Source organism: Podarcis melisellensis (genome assembly GCF_964234715.1).
Source record: "Podarcis melisellensis genome assembly, chromosome: 5".
Taxonomy (NCBI): Eukaryota; Metazoa; Chordata; class Lepidosauria; order Squamata; family Lacertidae; genus Podarcis; species Podarcis melisellensis.
In genome coordinates, this window is record NC_138537.1 from 65,592,825 (window position 1) to 65,608,414 (window position 15,590).

The 15,590-nt window shown below is 44.2% G+C and overlaps 1 protein-coding gene across 7 annotated transcripts in view; it reads left to right on the forward strand.

Annotated features, from left to right (window-relative positions):
- PRKG1 (protein kinase cGMP-dependent 1) overlaps positions 1-15,590 on the forward strand; it is a gene marked incomplete at its 3' end in the record, with an annotated part of 657,581 nt that overhangs the window by 68,676 nt on the left and 573,315 nt on the right. For all 7 annotated transcript variants that reach the window (XM_081912963.1, XM_081912964.1, XM_081912961.1 and 4 more), the window contains one exon: positions 12,660-13,079. In XM_081912963.1, coding sequence (XP_081769089.1) covers positions 12,814-13,079 — 266 coding nt within the window. In that variant the 5' untranslated portion in view covers positions 12,660-12,813. The remainder of the gene's footprint in view (positions 1-12,659; positions 13,080-15,590) is intronic.

Below are 15,590 nucleotides of genomic sequence, written 5' to 3' on the forward strand. Positions count from 1 at the left end.
AGACGTTAAACGTAACAACTGCAAACACACAGGATTAGGATTATTAGGATTATTAGGATTAGGATTATTAGGATTAGGATTATAGCTTGATTCCATCTGCAGTTATCAAGATTATCACTGACCATACTGGCTGGGGCTGATGAGAGTTGGGAGTCCCATTAGGCTTCCCATCCCATCAACTCTCTTTACTGTCAAATAACTTCTCAAAACTCATGTTTCCTAATTTGACATAAAACCCTACGCAATTTAAGTACTAGTGAAAGAAAAGGCACAGTTGTTCTTCCACATTATTTTTTCTCCCCTCTATTTTTGGTCTTCACCTGCACTGAAAATTAAATTGTAAGCTTCTTGGGGCAGGGGACTGTAACTCTGTAGCAGTCTGTAACTGTAACAGGCAATGGGTCATATGTAATGCAATAATAATAAATAATAATAGTAATACAGTTCCCCCCCCATGCAGTGCATCACTTAAAATCATTGCTTGCTCTTCAGATATCCTTTAAAACAGCAGGCAGGCTTAGAAAGCTAAAAACAGCCCAGCCAGGGAACCAGTTTAGACTGCTACAACGTCAAATACCTTTCACCAAGTATCATTTTAGTTTTGTATTCTGGGACCATGGTCATATTTCTTTCCACATCCTTCAGTGCTCTAACAAGGTGCTTTCAGACACGAGAGGGCGCTGTTTTCCTTTTATTTGTTTTTTTAGTTTGTTTTTTAAAAGAAAAAAGACCTAACCAAGCCTTCTGTTACTTACAAGTAACATGCAATATAACATTTAATTCCCTTTTAGGGCTGCTTTCACTTGGGAAACTTCCCCACTCCATGCTTCCATAAACAGGAGGGAGCTTAATTCTTCAGATGAAATCAACAGGACTTGAGTAACGCTTCATTTCCCCTGATTTGTGTCCAATGATTTTGTGCTTTCAGAAATCAGTTTAAATATATTTAAGTCTGACCAGGCCAGAAACTTATGAAGTAGCTTATGAAGAAACTATTTTCTGTCGTTAGGTAGGCTAATCTAAAATAGTGAGAAAGGCTTCCATCTCATCATTTTAGAACTGATTCTTTTTTTTCCCATGAGAAGATTTTTTAAAAAAAATAAGGATTCCTTAAATAGCAACTTGAACTTTCTTTAAATAAGCCTCCTCCCTCCTCTCTGCTATGTTTTTGGCAATTGCCTGAGCGCAGCCCTTCTCAAGTTACTCAGATCTCCCACCATCCTTCTCCCTGCAAAAGGATGGAACTACATGCAGAGTCAGCACATGTGTGTTGCCAAATGCACATTTTCTTAAGAGTTTAAGGGCAGGGTAAATGCTTGCAGAATAAAATCAAGCAAGGGATACAAATGTCTTAAACTCCACACTGCGTGCCAGTTCTCCACTGCACTGTGGAGCCTGGCAAGGGTGGTGGGTGGGATTCAAAACTTCCCAGGGTGGATTTCAGGGGAGTATTGGGCATCCCTTTTTAAATTCTCCCCAAATTACTGTTATGAAGCATAAGCCCTTTTCACACATTACTCAAACGTAAGGCATGCCCATGTTTACTTTGGGGAGGGGCCATGCTTTTAGCCCTACTTCTGAAACTGCACCACCTTCCTCAAAAGAGTTGTGCCTTTCTTCTGCACAGCTGGGGGTCCTGACTGCTTGAAGCCTTTACAGGTGAGCAAGACCACCTGCATATAGATTTCTCTACAGACAAATAAGCGCATCAGATGGTTGCTTGTCAGGGGTGGCAATAGAAAGCACAGGCCTGCTTCCGGCAATGCCATGCCTTTGTGTAATGTGTGGATAGGGCCATAGAGCTATTGGTTACATCCTTCTACCTATCAAAGTTTATGTAACGTACGGTAATTTCTATTTTAGAAGCATTTTTCATTTTTGTTAATGAACCAAGTATTCCATCAAAATATTCCATAAAAAGTCATATCTGTCTTAGCTTTGTACAAAAGTGTTGTGTTTCACCATGGCTCCCCTTCCCCATCCCCCATAGCTAAATTCCTTGCCTACGACCCATGAGAATTGTTCAAGTATGGTATGCATTTGCAGAAGCACTGACTGGATGGAATTCCATTTTCCTTTTTGGATAAGGACACTCCCTAAAGAGCCTTCCCTCTCATCCATTCTCATTGAGCTTGAAGTGCCAGCTTCTACCAACAGCCACACATCTGTGTAAGGCACCATTTGAAACATTTGACAGGAGCAGCTGTAGAATATCTGTTTTCACTTAAACTCTGTTTTCTGCCTGCCACCATTTCATCTGACTTTTATCTATTTATTTACACCTCACCTTTCCTCTACCTATCCTTTTCATCCATCCCACAAATCCCGCAAAGTCAGTTAGGTTGAGAGTGATGGAAATAATAATAATAATAATAATAATAATAATAATAATAATAATAATAATTTTTATACCCCGCCCATCTGGCTGGGTTTCCCCAGCCACTCTGGGCGGCTTCCAATATTTGTAAATTTTGGTTCACCTTAGTTTCTCACTTTTATAATCTTAAATTCAGTCTTCCAGGTTTCTGCAGCAATTTGCTTTAAAAAAAGAATTCTAAAGAAATCCTTCAGCATTTCAATGTGAATTTCACCTAATAAAAGCATACTATTTAATAATGTACCCATTTTTGCAAGCAATTTACATTTTGTATGTTATTTTTACTAGTATATTCACCTTTATGCCCATTTCCCCCTAATACATGCATCTTTCAAAATGTTGTTTGGATGAAAAACTGCATACCAAAATTCAGATACAAAATTCAGATAAGTGTGAATTTTTAAGCTATGTTTCAGTTCTTGTGCTGTTTTGGAAATTTGGCTTTAAATGTGAACTGAATCAAATATATCTCCCACCCTTTGTTGAGAGAAAGCAATTGACCCAAGATCATCAAAGAAGCTTCATAACCAAGTGTGGATTTGAATCTAGCTCTTCCAAGTGAACGTCTGGTGCTTTAACCCCACTGGATTGGCAATTGCTTGTAATATTTGAGGAGGGGAGATTTGCACTAAGAAGATGTAACAGACAGGGCAGTATTCAAGTAATGTGTTCCATCCATGCAAGGATATCTGCTTCCCCACATATACCCATCCTCCCCAAATCTGTTCCAGAGGGTTGGAGAGAACCTAGAACAGATTTAGGAGGGAGCAGACTGGGTGGCCTGGTGCAGGGTCTGACACACCTGATAGCAATCCTTTGAGCATCTGGGTCCAATCCAGCTGGGAGGAAGTTATGCACAACCTCCATTGCCATATCCAACTTGCTTCCACTGTATCTGGGCAGTCAACTTCAAGGTCACCAATGACTTAAATGGGCTTTATTTTTGAAACTCTTCCCCAAAGCAGAAGCCAACACCACTTATAAGCTGCCTGTGAATTGTCTCCCCAAATAATTCCAGTAACATTGGCAGGAGTGGTTCTCTAGGGGTGCTAAATGTGGGAGAGTGGCAATGTGCTGAAACTGTGGGGCTTATGAAAAATAGATTATGTACGTGACTGATAGGAAATAGTATAATTACAACTGCATGGAATAAGATTCAAGCATCATGCTGGCTGTAAATTGGGATACAAGGTGTTCTAATATGCCTTTATAATTTGCTGGTGAAACCTAATTGGTTTCATTTTAAAACTATCTAACTTTCCACTTAATTACATCATGATAGTTTCTTCAAGAAGTGACATTTTCAGGTTACTGGTTTTTTTTAAATATCAAGCAAGGCTTGCTAATTATGTCTCTGATATATCATGTTGGAGCTATTTAGAGCTGTCTCTCTCCTTTTTGGAACAATAGAGAGAGTTGTATTTAATTTTCTTTTTTAATGTGGAAACATTTAAGACTACTTTGCAAATAGCACCATAAGGCTACTTCTCACAAGGCGGCAGTGGCAGCATGAACAGGGATTTCAAAGCCTAACAAATTTACAAGGAAAACTCACATATAACAACTGAATGCCTGTGGGCATTGTTTATTTGATGCTGTGGATGCGTTGATAAAGAGAAAGGAAGATAATGGGGAAATCTTCACATACAAAACTCAGAATGGTCATATCCTAGCTGTATTGTTTTTTATTATATAGCATTGAAGAAAAAGTCACAGTTGTATGTTTCCAAAGGTCACTTTACAACCAATATCTTTACCAAAGATATGTTCACACACAATTCAGGGTTTGGAGGCTGCAAACAATAAGTGATGACTTCCATTTGTGGTGTAGCTATCAGAAACCCAAAAGTTTATATAATCAAGCATAGCTTTCTCCCAAGCCAGTGCCCTCCAAATGCTTCAGACTACAACTCCAATAAGCCCAGTCAGCATGATGGGAGTTGTAGTCTAAAACAGTTGAAAGTCACCGGGCTGCTTTCAGTGGAAGCTATTCATGTGGTCAGGAGCAAATCCATAAATGATAAACATCACCCTATGTGCAAAGTTCTACTATTCAGAAGGAAGCCCCACTGAGTTAAATGAAGCTTACTCCCAGGTAAGTGTGCATAGCATTACAGCCTAGGGATGCAGGTAGCACTGTGGTCTAATCCATTGAGCCTCTTGAGTTTGCCAATCGTAAGGTCAGCAGTTCAAATCCGCACAACAGGGTGAGCTACCATTGCTTTGTCCCAGCTCCTGCCAACCTAGCAGTTCAAAAGCATACCAGCACGAGTAGATAAATAAGTACTGCTGCATCAGGAAGGTAAACGGTGTTTCCTTGCGCTGTGGCACTCATCACGGTGTCTTGTTGCACCAGAAGCAGTTTAGTCATGCTGGCCACATGGCCCGGAAAAGCTATCTGCAGACAAACGTCAGCTCCGTTGGTCTGAAAAGCGAGATGAGTGCTGCACCCCATAGTTGAATTCAACTGGACCTAACCATCCAGGGGTCCTTTACCTTTACCTTTACCTTTTGCAGCCTATATCTTACCTTTCATGTGTTACTTTTTTTTAAAAATAATATTTTATTAAATTTTAGAAATAAAAGATTAAGAAAAATGCAAAAAGACAAAAATACAAAATCACAAAATACAAAAATACAGACATTCAGAGAATTCTTGCTGCTGCTGTGGCATACATAAAAAAAGTTCTATCCTTCTTTGACACCGTTTGACCAACTATGCCTAGGAGAAAGGCCTCTGGTTTCTTCAGAAAAGTGTATTTAAATACCTTTTTTATTTCATTATAGATCATCTCCCAGAAAGCCTTAATCCTTGGGCACCTTACCTTTCATGTGTTACATTATCTTACTTGCAGGTAGTGAGGACAGCAGGCATTCAATTACAGTGATGGCTCACAACCATAGATGCAGGATGGTAGCCATCCTTTCTCATTAGGTGGGGCTGCCGCATTTCCAGGTGAGGCTCCATCAGAGATTTCTGTAACTCTCTCAAAGCTCCACAGTCTCTGTATATTTTAGTGTCCATGAGTTGTTAGCAGGAGAAACATGTATGCTGATAGAGACCATTATTTTTAAGTTCAGAGGCTTTTACTGATACATCCACAGCACTTTCCTTAAATAAACTAAAGTTTATTAAAAGTTCTTTAAAGTTTCCTGAAGTTGCCCCTTTAAGCTCTCTGCCATTTCTTTCAGTATAATCAGGATCTCTTTCAGGATCATTTAAGTATAATAAAAGTGGTGATAATGATTTTAAAACATCCACCAGGAAGAATTTGGGATAGGCAGAGCTTATTGGGTAAGCTGGATAGTATTTAGAGCGCTATTATTTTGGGTGGCAACAAAATGATATTTTTTGACCCCCCTTTTTTTTCTTATCCAGGAATTTACATGTCATTTGGTTTTGCTGGACCTTTCAGGAATGTTTGATGCTGTTGACCATTGTACACTTCCAGACAGTCTGAAGGGAATGCACCCAGGACAGGGCTGGGGAACCCATGGCCCTCCAAGTGTTGTTAGGCTCCAACTTCCACCAGCTCTGACCATCAGCCATGCTGGCTGGGGCTTACAAGAGTTGTAGTCCAACAACATCTGGAGGGCCACAAGTCCCCCACAACTCCTGCCCTAGGAGGTACTGTGCTATGGTTCTGGCTCTTCATTGAGTGTCAGAAAGTGATGCTGGAGGACTAATTAAATGCCTTGGTCATTTGCGTATGGCATCACTATCTTCTTTGGTAGGTTGTTCAATATCTACATACTACTGAACGGGGTTGTCTGAATGTTTAGAGTGTGTTGTAATCAACATGCAGATAGCACAGAGTTTCATTTCTCCTTTCCATCTAATACCAAGTTGTTGATGTTCTGAACTGCTGCCTGCTGATAGCAATAGGCTGGAGGTGAGGGCTAATCAACTGAAGCTTAATCCAGATAAGAGAGCTGTTCCTCATCAGGAAGAAGATAGACTCTAGAATAGAACTTCAAAGTGGGGTTTTTTGGGGAGGGGGGGAGAAATCAAGTATTGAGTTTGCAGGTTGAAGAATCAGGTATTCAATTTGTGGATGTTCCTAGATTCATCCTTGAACCTGGATGCCCAGGTGGTGGCAGTTGCTAGGAGAGCCTTTGGCTAGCTTAGCTGATGAACCAGCAGTGCCTTTTCCTAAAGAGGTCTGATTTGACCCTAATTAAATGTGCCTTGCCCTTTAGTTACATCTGGACTATATTACTGCAACATGTTCTACACGGAGCTAACTTTGATGAGTCCTCGGGAAATTACGTTGGTCCATCATGTGGTGGTCAGGATGTTTGTCTGATCACATTTCACTTGTCATGCAGTAACTGCACTGATTACCAATTTGTTGAGGTTCAGGGTGTTGGTGCTTGCCTTTTAAAGCACTAAATGACTTGGGTCAAGGACACCTGAGGGATTGCCTCCTCCCATGCCAGCCTGCCCATTCATTAAGATCTACAGGGAAGAAATAAGGCCTTCTCAGTAGCTGAGTGGTTCCATCTTTGATGGCCTTTCACCATCTTATGAAGACTTTTTTTATTCTAGCATGTGTTTAATTTGTTAGGCTGGGTTGATTCTAGTGACAAACTTTGTTTTATGTGCTCTGCCTGCCCTTGGCGAATTGCATCTGTCACCTGTGGATGTTACGCTGTGATTTTTATATTGGCGATGTTGCTTTTTTATTTTTATATTGTGATTTTAATTGATGTAAGCTACTTTGTGTAATGCATGTGAGGTTGCTACAATGGTTTTATTATAAATAAAATAAATATTCTCAAAATGTTTTTACTTTAATGAAAATGTTACATATTGTATACACAGATTGTATACAAGGCAATTGTATGTTGCCTTGTGTTTGTTGGTAGTGAATCGGTAGTCCAAGTAGGGCAGTGCATGCTCTAGCCCCACCTCAACCAGAGTTCTGTGATAAGCATGGAAAATGCAACTAGAAAAGCAAAACTTTTCCTTGCTCTGTTCAACATCGGAACCCAGCTAAGCTGTTCATGGGGACAACACAATTCTTCAGCAATGGAGATTAGCAAAGGGGACAACTTAAACAACCTCCCCAATCTTTAGCTCCCAGATGCTGTTGAACTGTAACCGCAATACCTCAAAGACCTTCTCTCCCCTTATGAATTTACCCAGACCCTGAGATCATCATCTGAGTCCCTTCTTCATGTGCCTCCTCCATGAGAGGCCCAGAGCATGGCAACATGAAAATGGACCTTTCCTGCAACAGCTCCCCCTTGTGGAATGTTCTCCCCAGGGAGGCTCACCTGGCTTCTTTGTTTCATATCTTTAGGCACCAGGCAAAAACATTCCTCTTCTCCCAGACCTTTGGCTAAGTAAACAATCTATGGCCTTTTAAACTGGGGTGGTGGGGCAGGAGGGGGAGTATTCTTTTTTGTTACTATGCTATGTATTTTTGCATTTTTATATTGCAAACTTCCCTGTGATCTTCAAATGAAGGGTGGTATATAAATTCAATATAAATATATAATTAAATAGATTTCGGTGGAACTTATGTCTAGGGCATGGGTGGCCAATGTGTGGCACTACAACTTCCATTAGTTCCAAGTACTATGGCTGGTGGCCAGAGGTAATGGGAGTTATAGTCCTACAACATCTCAAGGGCTACTGGTTTCTCCATCCAGATATGCATCTAACTATTTTGTAGTTATTTTGTAGAATTGCAGAGTGGGAAGGGACCCTGGGGGTCATCTAGTTCCAATCCTTTGCAATGCAGGAATCGCAAGGAAAGCATCCATGACAGATTGCCAAAATCTACAGTTGCCCCTCCCTGAAGCAGAGTGTGACACACTGTTCTCGGCCACCTCACTTAGTAGTAATAACTCACCTGTCCACAACAGCAAGATCCCCACCCCCACCCCACTGCAGAGATGCTTCGAGCTTTCAGCAAGGCCTTTTTGCTCTCAATTCTCCTTTCCCACCCCAACTCCTTTCTCCTCCTGGTTGCATCACCTCCTGGCAAATAGAAGGGGCAGAAATGGAAGCAGTGAGAGATTTTGCTTTCTTGGGCTCCATGATCACTGCAGATGGTGACAGCAGTCACAAAATTAAAAGACGCCTGCTTCTTGGGAGAAAAGCGATGACAAACCTAGACAGCATCTTAAAAAGCAGAGACATCACCTTGCCGACAAAGGTCCATATAGTTAAAGCTATGGTTTTCCCAGTAGTGATGTATGGAAGTGAGAGCTGGACCATAAAGAAGGCTGATCACTGAAGAATTGATGCTTTTGAATTATGGTGCTGGAGGAGACTCTTGAGAGTCCCATGGAGTGCAAGAAGATCAAACTTATCCATTCCGAAGGAAATCAGCCCTGAGTGCTCATTGGAAGGACAGATCGTGAAGCTGAGGCTCCAGTACTTTGGCCACCTCATGAGAAGAGTAGACTCCCTGGAAAAGACCCTGATGTTGAGAAAGATTGAGGGCACAAGGAGAAGGGAACTACAGAGGACGAGATGGTTGGACAGTGTTCTCGAAGCTATTAACATGAGTTTGACCAAACTGCGAGAGGCAGTGGAAGACAGGAGTGCCTGGCGTGCTCTGGTCCATGGGGTCACGAAGAGTTGGACATGACCAAACGACTAAACAACAACAACGCTAGAGTTAGGGGTAAGAAACCTGTAGCCCTCCAGATATTTTGGGGACTTCCCATCTAGCAAGGGTAATGACCAGAGAATGAGTAAATTGTAGTCCAACAACCTATGGAGCTACACTAGAGGCTTGTCCCCTTAAAACAACAACAACAACAACAACAATTTTTATTTGTACCCTGCCCTCCCTGGCCGGAGCTGGGCTCAGCGCGGCTAACATTATAAAACTAACACAGTATACAAAGAACACAAGAACATAAAAACAGGCAATCAGTTAATTAAAATACATCTGAAAATTAGTTCAGAGCAAATTAAAATATGGGCAGATGGCAGTCCACGGGTAAAATTGAGAGTGCTTAATATTCTCCAGGGCCAAATGTTACCACTGGTCTTATAAAGGACCTGTGAGCAGGCTAGGAGGCCTCTTTAATGCTTGTTCTTATACAGAAAGAAAAGAATCAGACTGAACCCCGACCAAAGGCCTGGCGGAACAGCTCTATCTTGCAGGCCCTGGGAAAGATGGCAGATCCCGCAGGGCCCTTGTCTCTTGTGAGAGAGCATGCCACTGGGCCAGGACCACGGCCGAAGAGGCACTGGTCAAGGCCAGTCTAATCTCTCTGGGGCCTGGGATCTTCAGGGTGTTATTATTTGCAGACCTTAAGGTCATCCGTGGGGCATACCAGGAGAGGTGGTCTTGTAGGTACGAGGGTCCTAGGCCATATAGGGCTTTAAAGGTTAAAACCAGACCTTAAACCTGATCCTGTACTCCACCAGGAGCCAGTGCAGCTGGTAAAGCACCAGATGAATGTGCTCCCATGGCGAGGACCCCGTGAGGAGTCTTGCCATGGCATTCTGCACCCGCTGGAGTTTCTGGGTCAGTTTCAAGGGCAGCCCCACGTAGATGAAAGATGTGCAACTGGAACATCCTTGAACAGCATGAAAGATGTGCAGCTGGAAAATCCTTGAAGAAGCACAGCTTGCCTGCAGCTATGGCCCTTTTAGGATTTCCGCCTGGTGCTGCAATCGTTTCCAGACTTTCTCGAGGAAAGCCCCATTGAACCCAGTAGGTGTACTTGAGAACATTGCCTTTCAGCACCAACCTCTAGCCATTGAAATCAGTGGGACTTATTTTTTTGTTATTATGGAAGGGTTACACTGCACAATGTGAGAACAGTATCTTCACATATATGTTATTGTGAAGATTATATACTCTAAATGCATAGGCACTCACCAAAGCAGCACTTGGGGTACTCGAAATGGGAGCAAGAGAACTCTGCCCTGGAATTCTGAGAGGCCCCAGTAAGGAAGGAATAAAAAGATTATTAAGAGTAAAAAGGTAAAGGGACCCCTGACCATTAGGTCCAGTCATGACCGACTCTGGGGTTGCGGCGCTCATCTCGCTTTATTGGCCGAGGGAGCCAGCGTACAGCTTCCGGGTCATATAGCCAGCATGACTAAGCCGTTTCTGGCGAACCAGAGCAGCGCACGGAAATGCCGTTTACCTTCCCGCCGGAGCGGTACCTATTTATCTACTTGCATTTTGACGTGCTTTCGAACTGCTAGGTTGGCAGGAGCTGGGACCGAGCAACGGGAGCTCACCCCGTCGCGGGGATTCGAACCGCCGACCTTCTGATCGGCAAGTCCTAGGCTCTGTGGTTTAACCAACAGCACCACCCGCATCCCTATTAAGAGTACTATGGTGTAATAGCAGACCATGAGCTGACATGTCCTCAGTTCAAATCTCACATCAAGTGACCCTTATGTGGTCAAAAGGGTAGGAAGCAGAGGTCAGCAATAAACTAGCAAGTTTTCATGCCCAAGGAAAGTCAGCTGTGTTATTCAAAAATGGCATCAGGAGTGAGCAGCGAAGTTGCCAAATTTATTTGATTATGAAACTCAAGGTAGCCTGTGAATAAATATTGGAAGGATTTCTCCATACTGCATGAAGGTACAGCAAAATGGTGAATGAGATTTAATATAAGTAAGTGCATAGTCATACACATTGGGGTGAAAAAGAAAACCCACAACAAAACCAAAAATCTATATACACACACTGATGGGGTCTGATTAGTCTACGACTACCCAGGAAAGATTAGTAGTGAATAGGTCACTGAAAATGTCAACTCAGTGCGTAGCAGCAGAGTAAAAGGCAAATTCTATGTCAGGAATTATAGAATAGAGGTCAAAAAGAAAACTGCCATTGTCACAATGCCCTTATGCAAATCTGTGCCCCAGCCACATTTGGAATTTTCTTGTACTGTTCTGATCACACCATCATTAAAAAGAAAAAAGAATACTGCAGTCCTGGAAAAGATATAGAACAAAAACAAGCCAGTTGATAAGAAATGTTATCCATATAAGAAAAGGCTACACTTTTGGAATTGTTTAATTTGGAAGGGAAGGGGAGACGTGACAAAAGTTAATACTGTAAAATTATGAATGAAAGGAGAGATTTCCCTGCTACTCTTTTAATATTAGAACTTGGGGTCATCTAAACAATTTAATTGGGAACAGGTTCAGAAAAAGAAGGCGCCTACTTTTTCAAACTATGCAGAGTTAACTTGTGGAATTAGTTGCCACAGGATGCGGTGATGGGTTTGTTAGGTCTGCACTATAGATCTATGACCCTCCCCCATCAGCTGTAATAGCTGAACTTCCATGTTCAGAGAAAAGTATATCTCTGAATAGCAAACACCGGGGACAAACGTGCGGACGCCAGTTTCCTTCATGATCTGCTCCTTAGCTTTTTGGAGGCGTTTGGCCGCAGCTTTTGGAGCCCTCCTCACATTTACCCTACGTGTCCTATTAAGCGAGCCACCAGTGCCTTCGGTTCCCAATTATAGCAAGCCAGTTAGTAACACTGAGCCACTTTACAAGGCTGTTGTTAGGATTCTCCAGGAGAAAAATGCGTCAGGAGTGCTTGGAGCCCTTGACATACGCCTGGCCAAATGCTAAGTACCATTATGAAGGAACCAATTTGTGGAGGTTATTTTGAGGGGAGGGGAGGGATCAATAATTTATGAAGGACATCTAATTTTACAACCCGGGACCCGAAGCTTTGGTTACAGGGAGCTGTGTCACCCTTCAGGCTGCATAGTAATAATGGTTGCTATTTTAAGGACTGCATCTCTCTCTCCATCAACTTTCTTCCTCTCTGTTGTCTGTACCACTTAACACAGAAGATGTGGTGTGTGTGAGAGAGTGAGAGAGAGAGATGGAGGAAGGGAGAGCTCTTGTCCTGATGAGAGAGCTTAGGAGTTTGGTGGGGCTGCTGCTGGCTATTCGCATGCCTCTTCTTTCCATCCTCCTCCTCCTCCTTCTCCTCCTCTTCCTCCTCCCCGAGTGAATCCGGTAGGTATGAAGGGTGGCGGCGGCGGCGGCGGCAGCAGGAGGGTAGCTCTAATTGCTTTCTCAATGAAAGATAATCACCCGGTCCCGAGGGACGCTTCCAGATTAGCACTCAACATCCAGTGATCTCAGCCCTCTCTCATCCTGCTGCCTCCATTTACAGCCCATTCAGCAGTAAGTGGATCGAAGAAAGCCGCTCACCACCACCCATTAGTGACAGCAGATCTCTCCCCACTGCTTTGGACTGACTTTCCCCCCCTTCTTCTTCACTCCCTCTCTTTCCCCTTTCCTCTCTCTCCCTCTCTTACTTAGAGGCTCCATTCACTCCGCGCTCGCCTGGGTCGCTGCTGCTGCTGCTGCTGCTGCTTTTGCTGCTGCTGCTCCTTCGCTCCCCCGCTCGCTTCCTTACGGGATACCAAAAAGAAGAAGGAAAAAAAAGTTGCAGCGGAGCGAGGGCTTTCGAAACATGAGCGAGCTGGAAGGGGACTTTGCCAAGCTCTTGCTGCTGAAGGATGAGCGGATTAAAGAGCTGGAGAAGCGCTTGTCCGAGAAGGACGAGGAGATCCAGGAGCTGAGGAGGAAGCTGCACAAGTGTCAGTCCGTGCTGCCCGCGCCCACCACCCACATCGGACCCCGCACCACCCGGGCGCAAGGCATCTCCGCCGAGCCCCAGACCTATCGCTCCTTCCACGATCTCCGGCAGGCGTTTCGGAAATTCACCAAATCCGAAAGGTAGGGACGGTGGACGACGAAAAGGGAGAGGGTGTATGTGTGTTTGGAGAGGGGAGGGGGATACGTGCGCGCGTGAGCGCCTGCAGATACGTGTGTCACATCTTACACCCTTGTCTCCTCCAGCCCCAAAGTCTCCTTAAAGCTGGATGGCTACAGCCAAGTGAGGGGCGGAGTTGGGGAGTGCGCAAACCCCCTCCTCGCTCTCTGCTGCCTTTTCTCCTTGGCGGGGCTGCCGCTTCTCTCCCTCTCCCCCCCCTCCAACCAGCCCCGCTTCCCAAGGTTAGGGGGACAAGTTTCTCAAGGGTGAAGAAAGCGGTGGAGCCTTCTTGCCCTGCCCATCACGTGCTGCCTTGGAGCGGTGCAGAAGAGTCCAATAAAATAAAAAAATAAAAAATAAACCCGGGCTGACAGCAAACCCTCTCGGGCATCTGAATAGTGCGCTCTCAAAGCGTGGCAAAGTTCCTCCAGGAGTTCTTGGGGATATTTTGAAAGAGTCCTCACCCACCTCCTGTGCCCCCCTCCCCTCCCCTGCTTCTCTTCTTTGCAAGCCCATCGCCTACCGAGATGAAGAGCCTCTTTTGCTCCCCATCATTTGGCAGTTGGGCTGCCCTTCTATTTTTGTTGAGCATGCCTGGATGGCCGGGCATGCGTAGTCGCGACGGTCGAAGCCGCTTGCCCTTTCCTCCCTTTGCCCTTAGAATTGGCTGCTCTCACAACGCGGGGGGGGGGGGGAGGCGGAGGAGGTGTAGAGTGGGCAATCTAGAGACGTTTGGGAAATAAAAAAGGAGGGGAGATGAAGAAATGTGGAGGGGAGGTCCTGGTGGAGAGAAGCCCAAATCCCTCCCTTTTCCTTCACCCCTTCCTTTCTCCCCCCTCTTATCCAAAATAATCCCGCCTCCTCTAGCCCGTCCCTTCCCAGTCTGGTTTATGTTGCTGCTTTTTGCGAAAGAAAAAGTAAAGAAAAAGAGAGAGAGATCGTGACACCAGAGGAGCCCCATCGATCGGCCCCAGCATTAAACCCCCTGTGGACATTAGCGAGAGGAAGCACAGAGCGCATTATGAGCTTTTAAGCCGCTGGAAGTGCAGAGCTCAAAATGCATGTTGCAGGATATTGAATATCCCATTAAACGGCGTCTCTCCTTCTCCCTCTCTCACCCCACCCCGACTCTTTTCCTTTCATCATCATCATCTGTTACTCTCCTGCCTAGTTTGAATGATCATACCTTGGAGGGAGGGGAAGGATCTTAGTGAGAAAAGAGAGGTACCAGGCACGTGCTGGACACGTGTGTGTGTGTGTTTGTGTGTAAACTTAGAACTCGAGGGGGCCAAAGTTTTGTCTGGTAGGGATGGGACGGTTTGAGTTAGAGACTTCGTTTTCGTGCTGATGAGGATTTCAGAGTTTGTATTAGAATCAGTTATAGAGTTGGAAGGGACCCCTGGCAACACAGGAATTTCAACAAAAACATCCATGACAGATGGCCATCCAAGCTCTGTTTAAAAACCTTTGAGGAAGGAGAGTCCACTACCTCTCCCACTGTCAGAAAGTTCTTCCTGATGTCCAGCGGGAATCTCCTCTCTTGCCACCTTTACTGCTGTGTCCATATTTCTCGACTTTTTTAAACTGGCCCTCAAATCTCTCTGAGACCCTTTTGCATTGTTTCTTGTGTAGAAATGTTAACCTGAGGTAGGCTCCCAGAGCGATGAAGGTGAGCAGGAGAGGTCATTGGAGCGGCCACTGTTCCAAGTCTTGGGATCTGGGAAGCACAATTACCTTCCAACTACAATAGGAAACGTAAAAGATTCCTTCTTTATAGCGCTACAATAAACTTAACTGCTCAGAATGGGCATGGCTCGTTTTCTCCTTTTTCAGGGATGATGACAGATTTAAAACCTTCCCGCATCTTCATTCACTTTAATTTACGTTTAACTGTAAGCTTCTCAGTGCAGGGACCCAACCACTTATATGGGTCTACAGTACCATGCACCTTGTTGACACTATGAAAACAATGAACAATAAGGAAAAGTGTCATTAATAAGGATTTTTTTAAAGTACTTAATGAATCATGAGTTTTAATTGATTTGCCCTTGAACAAAACAATAGCTCTAAAGGGGGGGCACCTATAAACAATTTTTTTAGATGATTTACAGGCACTGCAGCAGACACTATCTGCTAGAAGAAGCAGTGCTTCCTGTGTGTGTGGAAAATTCCTCTTCTGTGGTAGTGCTTTATATTCATTCAAGTAATAAAAAGGTAAAGGTAAAGGATCCCTGACAGTTAAGTCCAGTCGCAGATGACTCTGGGGCTGCGGTGGCCAGCATGACTATGCTGCTTCTGGTGAAACCAGAGCAGTGCACAGAAACACCGTTTACCTTCCCGCCGGAGCAGTACCTATTTATCTACTCGCACTTTGATGTGCTTTCGAACTGCTAGGTGGGCAGGAGCAGGGACCGAGCAACGGGAGCTCACCCCGTCGCAGGGGATTCGAACTGCCAACCTTCTGATCAGCAAGC